The sequence below is a fragment of the Grampus griseus genome (assembly GCF_964374135.1).
Source record: "Grampus griseus genome assembly, chromosome: 18".
Taxonomy (NCBI): domain Eukaryota; kingdom Metazoa; phylum Chordata; class Mammalia; order Artiodactyla; family Delphinidae; genus Grampus; species Grampus griseus.
Window position 1 is genome coordinate 66,342,979 of NC_139012.1, and position 16,330 is coordinate 66,359,308.

Consider the following 16,330-nt stretch of genomic DNA (forward strand, 5'->3'; position numbering starts at 1 on the left):
ATTTCTGAAGTCTACTAACCAGTTTTACCACTTTATTTTCGATTTCTGAAGTGGCTCTCTTGAGCTATGCTTAAAAACACTGTTTTCAGTGTTCTCAAATCATGCCTCTAATAACTATGTAAGTGGAGTTAAAGGTAACAGGTGGGGCATTACCAAGATGAAATGATTAGCTCTTTCTGCACAGAGGAAACCAGCAAAGAAATAGAGAGCAGGCACTTCCGCCCTCTCAGTTTGGAGGAAAGTAGTCAGAGCTCTCTTGAAACAAAAAGAGGAGAATTGTGTCCTGGCTTCCTTCATCAAAATACTATGAAGGTCCTATTTTCCAAGCTTAAATCACAATCAACAAGAAGAATAAAACGTAGTTCTAAATTGAAAACCAAACATAGCAAGATAATTTTGTTCCCTTAATCTGTTCTTTTAATTTCTTGGCACCAAGAATACTAATAGCCTCTGCAAAAAGTGAGTCTTATGTGAAATGGTACTTAGCCATAACTGAATAATTTATTCTGGAATCTTCTACCATAACAACAATACGAGAATTCTAAATGTGAACCACCTAAAGGTACACTGTTTTCTTAACCTTATATTTATTCCCTAATGAAAAATCGCTAATGATACCACTACTTGGCAATTGATTTTTTATCCTTAGGGGCAGAAACAGATCAATAAATTAACGATTTTAGTAAATTTACACTAACTGTTCTAAAAGAAAAGGTTCAGGAAAACTTTTTCCCCCTCATTTACACAAACAGTATTGCTCCTAGGAAATGTACATTATGAAGTCAATCTACATTTGTGAAGCAAGAACCAAAACATCTATATTTTGTGTGTGTGTGTGGATCACACATTCCTCATTTTATCACAATGTGAAAAAACCATATTTCTCCTTATTTGCAATTGGGATTAGGTATGACATTTTTCCCTTTGACTTCACTGGAATATTGCAGAAAGACCCATGGCTGCAAAACTTATCAGGTAGAAACAGATAAATGAAGGTGTTAAATAAAATCTACATATTATCCAATCATTATTTTTAAGAACAAGAGAAGGATGAGATTTTAAAAAAGCAGACAGTTTTCCTGTAAAATCACAGGAAAATAAGATTTTACATTTTTATTACACGGAATCAAGAAGTATCTGTTTACTGGGGACTTGCCTGGTGGCACAGTGGTTAACACTGCGCTCCCAATGCAGGGGGCCCGGGTTCGATCTCCGGTCAGGGAACTAGATCCCACATGCATGCCGCAACTAAGACCCGGAGCAACCAAATAAATTAATTAATTAAAAAAAGAGAAGTATCCGTCTACTGCAAATAATTCACATAAGCAATATTCAGCTTTTAAGGAACATGTTAAGACTAATATACAAATCCACGGCACTTATTTTCCAATAACATAAATGGAGAATTTCAAAATATATGCTCTTCTTATTACTTAAATTTACTAATTTTCTCAAAGATGCTTTTATTTGTTTTTTTCTTTATGATAATGATTAAATGGAACATCTGTCAGCTGCATAACTATACTACAGTATAGTTCAGTACAGCATTCTATACTAAATATATTTAGGAGATTCTAAGACCTGAACAAACATGGTATTTTATCACTGTCTCCGGCTGGTTGTGTCCCAGCGTGTTAGACTTGCGATCAAAACTGTCCCTCAAAAAAAAAAAAAAAACTGTCCCTCAAACCTCACAATTGCTAAATCAAGATGTTTTGGAGTACTACATTTTGGTAAAAGCATGTTACTGTATTTAACATTCAAGTCTACAAAATTTATATTTCCAGTCAGTAAAAAAGAGAAATAAAACATGTACAGTGAAAAGAAGTACAGTGTTTTGTATTTCTATGATTTGGCCAAAGTGAAAACTCATTATTATTAGATTAACGGAAATCTTAGTTTAGCTACTTACTAGTGGTCCAATAACTTTGGAAGCATTCTTGGCCTTTAGATTCAGCATTGAAGAAGTGTTCATTATTCTTCCACTTTTGTCCCTGTATATCCCATCTTTCCACCAAAAACAAAGAGACAGTCAAACTTTATACACAGTTGAGAAAAGCAAGCACAAGGAAGAAAGGAAGAAAGAAAACGACAGAAGGAGGAGTGAGAGAGGGAAAATAAGCAAGGAAAAAAAAAAAAGGGCGACAAACAGAAAGAGAAGCTCTGGAAACCCTCATAGTAGTAGCTACCTGCACAGTTCTTACTATGCTGCAGGAACTGTGCTGCATGAATGATCCTATTTCCACGAATAATCTTACTTAAATCTTCAAAAGAACCCTATTAGCTAGGTACTATTACTGTCCCACTTTACAAGTGAAACTGAGGCTTGGAAAGGTTCAGTCTCTTGGCTCAGGGTCACATCACCAACTGGTATTTGTCCCAGTTCTAACTCCAGAGGCTGCGCCCCTCACTTGGATGGAAAGGAAGACAAGCAGGGTCAAGAGGCTGACCTTCCTGTGTACACATTTCAAAGAAGTAAGACATCTCATAATTAATATGTTGGAAAGGACCTCTTAATTTCCCTTCAACCTTTTCCATGCCCCGCTAGTCTTTTCCATCTCAACAAATGGCAGCACCATATTCCGCTGGCCAAGAAACCCAAAATCATGCTTAATTCTCTTTTTTCCTTACCCCATAATCCAGTCCATCAGTAAGTACTATAGATTGAGATCTGAAATTACGCAAGCCTGTCTTCTTCTCTCTGTATCAGATGTCTTCCTGCAACAGCCCCTGCTTTCTCCTTGATACGTCCCCCTTGACTCTCCACAGCTACAAGAGTCATCATCTGAAAACATAAACTGGAATGTGTTACTCCCTTGTTTTAAAATGATTTGGGTTCCCTGTGCTATACAGTAGGTCCTTGTCGGTTATCCATTTAAAATATAGCAGTGTGTATATGTCAATCCCAAACTCTGTTCAATATACTGTAACAACCTAAATGGGAAAAGAATTTGAAAAAGAACAGATACATGTATATGTATAACTGAATCATTTTGCTGGGCACCTGAAACTAACACAACATTGTTAATCAACTGTACTCCAAAATAAAATAAAAAGTTAAAAAAATGATTTGGGGGATTCTCTTTCCCTCAGAACAAAGTCTAAATTGCTGCCCTGGGTCTATAAGGCTCTCGCCCCAGTCTGTCTCTCGAGCATCATCTTTGTCCCACTCTCTGGTTTGTTAGTTGAGCTCCAGGTGTGTTGATGTTCTTCCGGTCACTTGAACACACCAAGCTCAGTGCCATGGCGCGTGCTTTTCCCTCCACCTGGAACATTTCTTCCTCCCTTCTTCCTGACGTAGCTTCATCTCATTCTAGGTCTAAGCTTAAATAGTACACCTTTCAGAGGCCTTTCCTGACATCTGCATCTCTATCTTGGATTTAATTATAACCCCCATAGTACTTTAAACAATGTATACGTGTTGTATTTGTCTACTGTTTTACCATCCATAGCTATCAGAACCTCAGGTCAGAGGTCAAAACTGCCATGATCGTCGTTATTTTCCAAGATCCCAACAGACACCTGAAACATAGTTGGGGCACCAAAAATACTTGTTGAATAATTCAATAAATAAGTGAATAGGGAAACTCTTTAAGTTTCACCATAGAAACTCTGAACCTTCTCTTCCATTGCATTCTGGTTCTCTGTTGTATTCTTATAGGTTCTAGCAAATATAGAATCATACTAATGACAACTGTCATTGAACACCACGGTCTATTTCACCTGGCCACGCAGAGCAAATTTAAAAAGACAGACTGGGATATTACTGAGTAATGTAATATATACCACAAATAAATATTTGATTTGAGATTATGGTATTTTAGTCACTTATGAAAGATTTGCTTAGTTTTTAAAAGGTGATTATCATTTGTTTTGAGAGTAAATATAGAACCATGGTAAACCTCTAAAAATGTGTCTAATAAGGATTCATATTCACGGGAAGATTTAATGATTTAAGAAAAGTTTCCTCTGAACAAAAGCTAATGAAAACAGTACAGCCATATGACATACAATTTTGGAATGAACCTGAAGAATAATAACTAATAAAATTTAGTTTATATTTTTCTATTTAAAAGGTACACATTCTTTCATGGACAGTACAGTACAGGTATTTTATAGATTCATGCTTTTAAAGGCAGGGTTCTGGCACAGAAAGATCCTGATGACTTGAACTGTTCAGAACTGTTCAATAAAAAAGGAGAGGCTTACAAACATTATGCCATAGTCGCCAACACCTCCTCCCAGGATCTGTATTCTAGTGGATCTGTGCTCTCTTACAGATTAAAAATACTTGTATCAGTGCCTGACATTACTTCACCGTCTTATTATAAGCCCCTGAGGCACTAGTGTCTTTCCTCCGGTTCTCATGTCACTAGTAATTAACTTTATTGCCAAGAATGCTTGCTTTTTTTCCTCTCAGCTGAATGTCTGTAAAATCTTTTCATGCTTGTACTCAGACCTCATTTTCCGACTTACTGCACTTATTTATATTTTTCCAGCCCTTGCTTTAAATTCAAGCTAATTATCAATAATGACTTTGCTCTAAACCCTGAAGTTACTGGTCACCTTCCAGCAAAAACTTGTGCTTCTTCTAAACCAGCATGAAGAGCTTCCAGTCTCCTGGTGTCTTGAGTATTCAACCATCAGGTACGGAATAAAATTCTGAAAGCCTCGTCCTTAACTGACATTTCATATACAGAAATGACTTTGCAGCTTTTTCTACTATGTCAAGAAGCTATTTATATCTTTCAATAGCATATGAATTAGGGATCTTGGCAGATGAAAAACTGGGCACCGCAAGGCACAATCAAAGACAGTGGCAACACATGTCTGGCTATGGACCAGATACATTATAATGGCCAACACGCATATCATGTCTGACGCCCAGTTTCAGTGCCAAAACCAGAGAGAGGCTCTCACAGACGGTGTGCCCATGTCACATGAGAGCTCAAATGAGGAAGCGGCAAACCAGTTTTCATAATGGAGAAAAACGTAGGGCTCCTCCTACTAAGTATACCGGGCCAGATGATCACGTATCCTAATTCTTTCTTCTGCCCATCAAGAAGTACCTTGATTTATGTCAGAGTTTGGGATTGACATGTACACACTGCTATATGTAAAACAGATAACCAACAAGGACCTACTGTATAGCACAGGGAACTCTGCTCAATATTCTGTAATAACCTCAATGGGGAAAGAATTTGACAAAGAATAGATACATGTACATGTATAGATGAGAATAGATACATGTACATGTATCTATACATGTACATGTATAACTGAATCATTTTGCTGTGCACCTGAAACTAACACAACATTGTTAATCAACTATACTCCAACATAAAATAAAAATTTAAAAAAGAGAAATATTGCAGGAAAAAAAGAAGTATCTTGAATCTGATGATCAGGTTTTGAGACTTGAAACAAGCAAACAAACAAGAAACATAAAAATATACATAATGGTTTTTTAATAAGAACTGAGGATACTTTATGCTAATATAGCTTTCTACTTCTCTCCCTGTCATAAAGTTGTCTCACATGAGGCAAAAAAATTGGGGTGACTAAAAATACTTAAGACAGTGGTGCTGACTTAAAAATTTCAGTGATTTATAGAAAATGTTGATTTCTTTTTAAATTTTAAAATTGTATAATTGTTTATATAACATACTGACAACTTTTTTTTTCTTAAAAGAATCCTTTAAGAATAACATGAGCTCTAAACTGGTGGTTACTGTGAATCTCTTCAATCTTAAGTACATTTCACTGAAGGTTTGAAAGCCATTTTTACAGCAGTTAGTTTCATCTATTTAAAAATGTGAAAGCTTTACTAAAAATCTTTTCTGCTGCCACAAGGATTTAAATCAATGCTAGGATAAGAGAATGTTCTAAAGGAATGCAAAGGGTCCCCTGGGAACTGTTTATAGGAGCTTTTTGTAGAATACTATTTAATTGATCCTTATATAAAATAGAGCTTCTTTTGGCCATTTGTCTATTCATTTATTTTAATATTTGTTTAATATTTACTGTGTGTTCACCCCTGGATAGGCCTTGTGGTATAAAGATTAATGACACCTTTTTTTGACTTGAAAAAGTTTCTTCTCTACTAACGGAGGTCTTCACATTAGCAAATAATCAGAATACAACATTCTTGTTCTAAAGAAAGGTAGGGATAGAAGCACAAAAAAAGGGCATGCCTAATTTTGTTATCAAGATATTGGGAGCAACTTTGGAGAGGGAATGACATCTGAGTTGAAAGTTGAGGAGTGATTAGCGGTCATCAGGGCTGAGGGTGGGACATAACTGGAATAGTTACATGAGACTGGATTTCACATCATAATAAAGAGCTAGACGATTTCCTTGGAGACAAAACTAAAAAGGGACAGGAGCTCTTTCATGTTAGAATACTTATAATGTTAGAAGAGGAAAATTACAGAGTTAAACGCTGAGAAGAAATCAGGTAAAATGCTCTATTATGAAGGGGATAAAAGAATACATGTGTTTTCAAGGATGTGCTTCTTGTAAGCAACATGTAATTGGGTTTTGTTTTCTTATCCAGTTTGACAACTTTTATATTCTAATTAGAATATTTAGTTCACTTACATTTAATATAATTATTGATACATTTTGCTTTATATCTATCATCATAATATTTGCTTTCTTTTTGTTTCTTCTGTTCTATGTTCTGTGTTCTCTCATTTCTTGTTATCTTTTGGATTTATTTTATTATTATTAGTTTTCTAATTTCTTCCCTCTATTAGCTTAGGAAAACAAAACAAAACAAAACAAGAATACATGCTGTTTTTCTTCCCACAAAATCCCAAGTACTAGATCTGGAATTTTAATTCACAGAGGCAATTATCAAAGGAGGATGTGTTTCCCAAGTCTGTATTATTATTATTACATTGAATTACCCTTGAGAAGACATAAAGGGTAAAAGCAAAAGAGATGGAAGACGGTTTAGCTAAATCCATAGGTGATTGCTACCCACACTTATATCCAAAAGCTCTTTGGATGAAGCCACAGATAACAGGAATACACTTCCTAATTTCAGAGTTTGACCTTTTAGATTGTAACTATGAAGATGCATGTGTTGATTGGCCCCAGAAAACTGGATGGATGACCTATTTTGATGTAATATTTTCATGGGGTTTTTTGTTGGGCTGCGCCGTGCGGCTTGTGGGATTTTAGTTTCCTGACCAGGGACTGAACCTGGGCCCTCAGCAGTGAGAGCGCAGAGGCCTAACCAATGGACTACCGGGGAATTTCCTCAGGTTCTTCACTAATATTCCAATAAATGTATTTCATTACTAAATGATCATTTGAAGAATTATAATATGACAATTTATAATTATGAATTTTAAGGGCTGCATAACACTTCCTGATGCAGATACCATTACTAAAAAGCTCTATTTTTATTGGCATTAGTAATTTCCAGATTGCTACTCTTCTCATGGTGACATACATGTGCCTACAAATGTTTGCTTCTGTTGAGCCATGTCTCAAGTGGAAGATTATAGCCTTCTTTTTTTTTTTTTTTTTTTTGCAGTACGCGGGCCTCTCACTGTTGTGGCCTCTCCCGTTGCAGAGCACAGGCTCCGGACGCGCAGGCTCAGCGGCCATGGCTCACGGGCCCAGCCGCTCCGCGGCATGTGGGATCTTCCCGGACCAGGGCACGAACCCGTGTCCCCTGCATTGGCAGGCGGACTGTCAACCACTGCGCCACCAGGGAAGCCCTATGTTTTATTTTTAATGTTATTTGAGGATTACATTTGCTCCAGTAATTTTCTTAGATAGTCACTGTCCTAAAATCAATCTGGTTGACTTGAAGAAAGTGATTTTTAGTGAGCTGGAGAGAGAATTGGCAGTAGAGAGTTGACTGATTTTATGCCATGGCGCCTTGACTTCTCAGATCTGAAATACTGAAGCATTTCATGGGAATGGGGTACGGATATGCTTACTATAATTGTATAAAGTAAATGATAATAAATGACTACAGCTGAATTCAGTAACTAAACCCTCTGGTCCAAAAAGTCTGTCATCAAATGGATGGGAAGAGTAAGTACCCTTGAGGGAGCTCTGTTACTTCCTGGATAGATGGATGGATGTGTTTGGGGAAGTTACCTGGCTACTCTGAGACCTAGATCCTTCCAACTGAGAAACAAGGAGAATCCTTGTTCATAAGATTCAATCCCTGTATTACCTGACATAATTCCTGAGGCATACATATCTTGGAGAAGTGTCAAACGACATCACAAATGTGTCTTCATAAACATGTCATCTAGTTCATGAAATTTACATTGCTACATTTGAAGATTTTGAAAATAAATGTTAATATTACAGTCTATAAAATAGGTCTTTTCTAGAGTATATTTTGATGAAATTACTGACTGTACTATTAGAAGATATAATAGCTAGGTCAGAAAAAATTAATAATTCTTAGTATAATATTTCTGTAGAGAGGAAGAATATCTTTATTTCTTCTTTTATCACAAATATTGCAAACATTTTTTTTTACTTCTGTTTAGCAAAATACCTCACACTTCCCAGAGAGGAGAATTTCATTCAAGATACTCTGTAAGTTTAAATAGTATTGCACTTCTCATTGATATATTAGAATATGTTACGAGAGACAGTGCAAAAATCCTAAAAAAATAAGTATCAGATTGAAACTATTTTGAAATACATATATGACTTTTTATTTTTTAATCTTGCAGGTCTCTGTATTTATTCTGTCAAAGGGAAGTTTTCTTGCATCAGGGAAATTAAGATAAATTCTGTTCCACAGATAGTTGCCAGAATGTGCCTGAGCTCCGTAAGTAATGCTAAGTCAGTGGGAGGAGAAGAGTAAAGGACAATATCTCCGGAATTTTTCTCTCTCACATGAAACTCTAGCTCTGAAAAAGCTCCCCAAATGATTTAGTTCCTATTTCCATAAACACAATCTTTAGAGGCTCAGCCACTTTTTCAGCAAATCCAAAAATAAACCCAGTCTCTTCAACTAGTCACTCCTCACTTAATATTTTGAAATATGATACAGTATAATGTTTTCCAAAGTTTGAATACAGATCAAAATTTTAAAGTAATTGCTACCATTCCATTCAGCTAAGGAAAGAAAAGTGCATAATAATAGAGCATATATATCTAAAAAAAGAAAAAGCAAAATGTATAAAAAAGTATAGGCTGTAATGTCTTGGAATTGTAGTCATTGGATTTCAAACAATTTTGGGGGAATTTTAAAGAAAATCATACTTTTGCTATTGAGGTTTATTCAGTCACTCGGAAAGAGATACATGGTGTTTGGAAACAAAGATTTAGTCCTCATATATATATATATATATATATATATATATATATATATATATACATATATATAAAATACATATGTATATATATAAGACAAATTTGAATTATTTCAGAGTCTCACTCTAAAGTTTACTCGCAGTAGTATTTCCCATTTGGGCAGCAAGATTCAACAAGCAGATTATTTTCTGATAAGTTGATTTCCTTCTCAGAACTTGGTCTCATACTAAGATTCATTTATCAATATGTAGAATACTAACGTATGATTCGGTTGCTAAAAAAGTAAAGGCATTAAACTTATTAAATTTAGTTGAACCCAAGTTAACACACTTTTTTCTTTTTCCTCTCTGTCACACACCCAGCAGATGTCATTTTTCAGAGCTGTGATCCTGTTACATCCAACGACATTTTAAATAAGTGCTATTTAATGCTTCAAAAAAATAGGAAGGGTAAGCATGGAATCTTTTTGAGATAGAGGACAGAAGAGTGTGAGTTTTCATAAAGCATCGTAAGGAAACAGGTGACTGAATCCTTTCTCCCTCTCTCTTCTCTCGCACACAGGACCCCTCATTTCCTGTGTCCCGTTCACACATTCTTCCTGAGGTTCTTTTCCTTCTCCTGACAGCAAGTGAGAACACAAACATCCTTATGATCAATCTAGAAGTGGCCAGCTCTCCTCCTAGGCTGCAGGTGGGGGAAGGGAGCTGAAGAGTGTGAGAGGCAGTCAGGGCTGTGGGGGAGCGATGACAATAAATTACCGAGGTGACTTAGATCCCAGATCATAGTCTATTCTCTGCAGTATTCAGACTTCATCAAGGAAAAGCTGAGCTAGATCAAGTCACAAAATGCCCCAAACTAAGAAAACTAAGAAAATCATTAGACATACTGAGCTTAATACACATTTATTTAGCACTGATTTCTTGGTGAAGGCGACGTATGATCCACCAGCATTAGTCCACACAGCACCCAAGAAAATTAGAAAAAGGCACCCCCTTTGGGCAGACACACCTAGGTAGAACACATGGTTTGCAAGTGGGGCTGGGCTGGTCCCAACATCCTCTGGTGGCCTCAAGCAGACAGCTTTATGCAGAGTATAATCTGAACAACTGGACATGGGGAGCCTATTTACATAGATCTTTCTCTTTAGTGCTTTACAAATCATAAGACAAGAATAATATAACTAGAACATGTATTTACAATCATTGCAGAGTAGTATTGTGTCAGACTGAGAATGTAAGATTTTCATGAGCAAATACCAACTTCACTCAGTACAAACTCAGGTGAGCATAAACTGATACTTGATACCGATTCCCTGTAATAAAGTAGTCAAAGAGCAACGAATAAAAGTCACTCTCCTTGTTTATAGTAACAGGAGAGTGAATACTTACCACCATCTTCAACTGTAAAATGGAATATGTCACTTGTGGCATTAGCCCCTTCTCTCAAGACGTAGCATATTTTCATATCATCAATGTCAGCTAGAAAAGAACCAAATAAGAAGATGATTAATTACTAGGGCAAAACTGGTGACTCATCATTTATGGTAAATCCTATTGGCTATTACTTTTCTGAACCATGTTTAGATCTCCTTCTTCTACTAAGGGAAAGACTGCTATCCTATTTCTCATATCTCTAAGCCCCTTGATTTCAGCTGTCCCTTGGAAATCTGATCCCTTACAGATAGAATGCAAGAGCTAGGTTATAATAATAGCAAGGTGTTGCCCTTCCCAATAGTATTCGCATGTTCATGCACCAAAGGAGTGACTATCTAAATACGGAATGTCAGACTCCATGACAGGTGGAAAGGGAGATATTTTGAGGCATGGCAGATTTCCTGGCACTACTGAAATCACACCCTTTGCCTCCCTGTAGGACTGGCCCTAAGAGGAAAGAGGTTCCTCGGCTCTACCTCAGGCTAACTTTTCTTACCTCTCATGGTATAGCAGGCTGCTTTTAAGCTCTCCAAATTTTTAAAAGGAAAAATGAAGAAAATATTTTTTTTAAAAAATCCCACGGATTGAAATTACTATCATGACCCAATGCCAAAGAGAACTTAGAAAACATCGAGTGAAAGCTGAAACCTTTATTCAGAGTGAAAAGTTATTCTGCCTCGGAAACGCTTTTTCTAATGTTTTCTATGCTAGCTATCAAATTCAGTTTGTTTTCAGTGTTGACTGAAATACAATTTAAAAATGTATTCATCCATTTTATCAGTTTTTCTCCTTAATGATGCCACACAGACAACATAATAAAACAAACATCATTTTGTTCAGTGATACTCACAGTAGACCTCTATTGGATCTGGGCCAATCAGCAAGTAGTTATTTCGAAGGTTACATAAAACCAAGATCATAGCTAAAAATTGCTTCAGCAATAGTATGTGATATTTATTTGTCTCGTGTGTGTTCTATGGTTTATTCATCTCCTAAGATCTCTCATAAGTTCATGCTATGGAGTTTAAAGGCATTACATATAAGAAAATGATTTTATGGAGGGCTTCCGGGAAGATGGCGTTAGAGTAAGACGCGGAGATCACCTTCCTCCCCACAGATACACCAGAAATACATCTACACGTGGAACAACTCCTACAGAACACCTACTGAACGCTGGCAGAAGACCTCAGGCCTCCCAAAAGGCAAGAAACTCCCCATGTACCTGGGTAGGGCAAAAGAAAAACCAGAGACAAAAGAATAGGGACGGCACCTGCACCAGTGGAAGGGAGCCGTGAAGGAGGAAAAGTGTCCACACACTAGGAAGCCCCTTCGCGGGCGGAGACTGCGGGTGGCGGAGGGGGGAAGCTTCGGAGCCGCGGAGGAGAGCGCAGCCACAGGGGTGCGGAGGGCAAAGCGGAGAGATTCCCGCACAGAGGATCGGTGCCGACCGGCACTCACCAGCCCGAGAGGCTTGTATGCTCACCCGCCGGGGCGGGCGGGCCTGGGAGCTGAGGCTCCGGCTTCGGTCGGAGCGCAGGGAGAGGACTGGGGTTGGCGGCGTGAACACAGCCTGCAGGGCGTTAGTGCACCGCGGCTAGCCGGGAGGGAGTCCGGGAAAAGGTCTGGACCTGCCGAAGAGGCAAGAGACTTTTTCTTCCCTCTTTGTTTCCTGGTGCGCGAGGAGAGGGGATTAAGAGCGCTGCTTAAAGGAGCTCCGGAGACGGGCGCGAGCCGCGGCTAAAAGCGCGGACCCCAGAGACGGGCGGGAGACGCTAAGGCTGCTGCTGCCGCCACCAAGAAGCCTGTGTGCGAGCGCAGGTCACTGTCCACACCTCCCCTCCCGGGAGCCTGTGCTGTCCGCCACTGCCAGAGTCCCGAGATCCAGGGACGACTTACCCGGGAGAACGCACGGCGCGCCTCAGGCTGGTGCAACGTCACGCCGTCACGCCGGCCTCTGCCGCCGCAGGCCCGCCCCGCACTCCGTGCCCCTCCCTCCCCTCCGGCCTGAGTGAGGCAAAGACCCGAATCAGCTGCTCCTTTAACCCCGTCCTGTCTGAGCGAAAAACAGACGCCCTCCGGCAACCTACACGCAGAGGCGGGGCCAAATCCAAAGCTGAGCCCCTGGGAGCTGTGAGAACAAAGGAGAGAAAGGGAAATCTCTCCCAGCAGCTTCCGAAGCAGCTGATTAAAGCTCCACAATCAACTTGATGTACCTGCATCTGTGGAATACATGAATAGCCAACGAATCATCCCAAATTAAGGAGGTGGATTTTGGGAGCAAGATTTATGATTTTTTCCCCTTTTCCTCTTTTTGTGAGTGTGTATGTGTATGCTTCTGTGTGAGATTTTGTCTTTATAGCTTTGCTTCCACCATTTGTCCTAGGGTTCTATCCGTCCGTTTTTTGTTTTTTTAATTCTCTCTTAATAATTATTTTTTTATTTTAATAACTTTATTATATTTTATCTTTATTTTATTTTACTTTATCTCCTTTCTTTTTTTCCTTCCTTCCCTCCTTCCTTCCCTCCTCCCTCCCTCCCTTCTTTCTTTCTTTCTTTCTACTTCTACTAATTCTTTCTTTCTACTTTTTCTCCCTTTTATTCTGAGCCGTGTGGATGAAAGGCTCTTGGTGCTGCAGCCAGGAGTCAGTGCTGTGCCTCTGAGGTGGGAGAGCCAACTTCAGGACACTGGTCCACAAGAGACCTCCCAGCTCCACATAATATCAAACAGCGAAAATCTCCCAGAGATCTCCATCTCAACACCAGCACCCAGCTTCACTCAAAGACCAGCAAGCTACAGTGCTGGACATCCTATGCCAAAAAACTAGCAAGACAGGAACACAACCCCACCCATTAGCAGAGAGGCTGCCTAAAATCATAATAAGTCCACAGACACCCCAAAACACACCACCAGACGTGGACCTGCCCATCAGAAAGACAAGATCCAGCCTCATCCACCAGAACACAGGCACTAGTCCCCTTCACCAGGAAGCCTACACAACCCACTGAACTAACCTTAGCCACTGGGGACAGACACCAAAAACAACGGGAACTACAAACCTGCAGCCTGCAAAAAGGAGACCCCAAACACAGTAAGATAAGCAAAATGAGAAGACAGAAAAACACACAGCAGATGAAGGAGCAAGATAAAAACCCACCAGACCTAACAAATGAAGAGGAAATAGGCAGTCTACCTGAAAAAGAATTCAGAATAATGATAGTAAAGACAATCCAAAATCTTGGAAATAGAATAGACAAAATGCAAGAAACATTTAACAAGGATCTAGACGAACTAAAGATGAAACAAACAATGATGAACAACACAATAAATGAAATGAAAAATACTGTAGATGGGATCAATAGCAGAATAACTGAGGCAGAAGAACGGATAAGTGACCTGGAAGATAAAATAGTGGAAATAACTACTGCAGAGCAGAATAAAGAAAAAATAAGGAAAATAACTGAGGACAGTCTCAGAGACCTCTGGGACAACATTCGAATTATAGGGGTCCAGAACAAGAAGAGAAAAAGAAAGGGACTGAGAAAATATTTGAAGAGATTATCATTGAAAACTTCCCTAATATGGGAAAGGAAATAGTTAATCAAGTCCAGGAAGCACAGAGAGTCCCATACAGGATAAATCCAAGGAGAAATACGCCAAGACACATATTAATCAGACTATCAAAAATTAAATACAAAGAAAACATATTAAAAGCAGCAAGGGAAAAACAACAAATAACACACAAGGGAATCCCCATAAGGTTAACAGCTGATCTTTCAGCAGAAACTCTGCAAGCCAGAAGGGACTGACAGGACATATTTAAAGTGATGAAGGAGAAAAACCTGCAACCAAGATTACTCTACCCAGCAAGGATCTCATTCAGATTTGATGGAGATCAAATTAAAACCTTTACAGACAAGCAAAAGCTGAGAGAGTTTAGCACCACCAAACCAGCTTTACAACAACAGCTAAAGGAACTTCTCTAGGCAAGAAACACAAGAGAAGGAAAAGACCTACAATAACAAACCCAAAACAATTAAGAAAATGGGAATAGGAACATACATATCAATAATTACCTTAAATGTAAATGGATTAAATGCTCCCACCAAAAGACACAGATTGGCTGAATGGATACAAAAACAAGACCCATATATTTGCTGTCTACAAGAGACCCACTTCAGACCTAGAGACACATACAGACTGAAAGTGAGGGGATGGAAAAAGATATTTCATGCAAATGGAAACCAAAAGAAAGCTGGAGTAGCAATTCTCATATCAGACAAAATAGACTTTAAAATAAAGACTGTTAGAAGAGACAGAGAAGGACACTACATAATGATCAAGGGATCGATCCAAGAAGAAGATATAACAATTGTAAATATTTATGCACCCAACATAGGAGCACCTCAATACATAAGGCAAATGCTAACAGCCATAAAAGGGGAAATCGACAGTAACACATTCATAGTAGGGGACTTTAACACCCCACTTTCACCAATGGACAGATCATCCAAAATGAAAATAAATAAGGAGACACAAGCTTAAAATGATACATTAAACAAGATGGACTTAATTGATATTTATAGGACATTCCATCCAAAAACAACAGAATAAGCATTTTTCTCAAGTGCTCATGGAACATTCTCCAGGATAGATCATATCTTGGGTCACAAATCAAGCTTGGTAAATTTAAGAAAATTGAAATTGTATCAAGTATCTTTTCTGACCACAACACTATGAGACTAGATATCAATTACAGGAAAAGATCTGTAAAAAATACAAACACATGGAGGCTAAACAATACACTACTTAATAACGAACTGATCACTGAAGAAATCAAAGAGGAAATCAAAAAATACCTGGAAACAAATGACAATGGAGACACGACGACCCAAAACCTATGGGATGTAGCAAAAGCAGTTCTAAGAGGGAAGTTAATAGCAATACAATCCTACCTTAAGAAACAGGAAACATCTCGAATAAACAACCTAACCTTGCACCTAAAGCAATTAGAGAAAGAAGAACAAAAAAACCCCAAAGTTAGCAGAAGGAAAGAAATCATAAAAATCAGATCAGAAATAAATGAAAAAGAAATGAAGGAAACAATAGCAAAGATCAATAAAACTAAAAGCTGGTTCTTTGAGAAGATAAACAAAATAGATAAACCATTAGCCAGACTCATCAAGAAAAAAAGGGAGAAGACTCAAATCAATAGAATTAGAAATGAAAAAGGAGAAGTAACAACTGACACTGCAGAAATACAAAAGATCATGAGAGATTACTACAAGCAACTCTATGCCAATAAAATGGACAACCTGGAAGAAATGGACAAATTCTTAGAAATGCACAACCTGCCAAGACTGAATCAGGAAGAAATAGAAAATATGAACAGACCAATCACAAGCACTGAAATTGAAACTGTGATTAAAAATCTTCCAACAAACAAAAGCCCAGGACCAGATGGCTTCACAGGCGAATTCTATCAAACATTTAGAGAAGAGCTAACACCTATCCTTCTCAAACTCTTCCAAAATATAGCAGAGGGAGGAACACTCCCAAACTCATTCTACGAGGCCACCATCACCCTGATACCAAAACC

General features: G+C 38.4%; 1 protein-coding gene across 1 annotated transcript in view; it reads right to left on the reverse strand.

Moving 5' to 3' along the window:
• The window catches only part of FREM2 (FRAS1 related extracellular matrix 2), a gene marked incomplete at both ends in the record, with an annotated part of 154,436 nt that overhangs the window by 126,383 nt on the left and 11,723 nt on the right, over window positions 1–16,330 (reverse strand). The window contains one exon of the mRNA XM_082675778.1: window positions 10,689–10,778. Coding sequence (XP_082531904.1) covers window positions 10,689–10,778 — 90 coding nt within the window. The remainder of the gene's footprint in view (window positions 1–10,688; window positions 10,779–16,330) is intronic.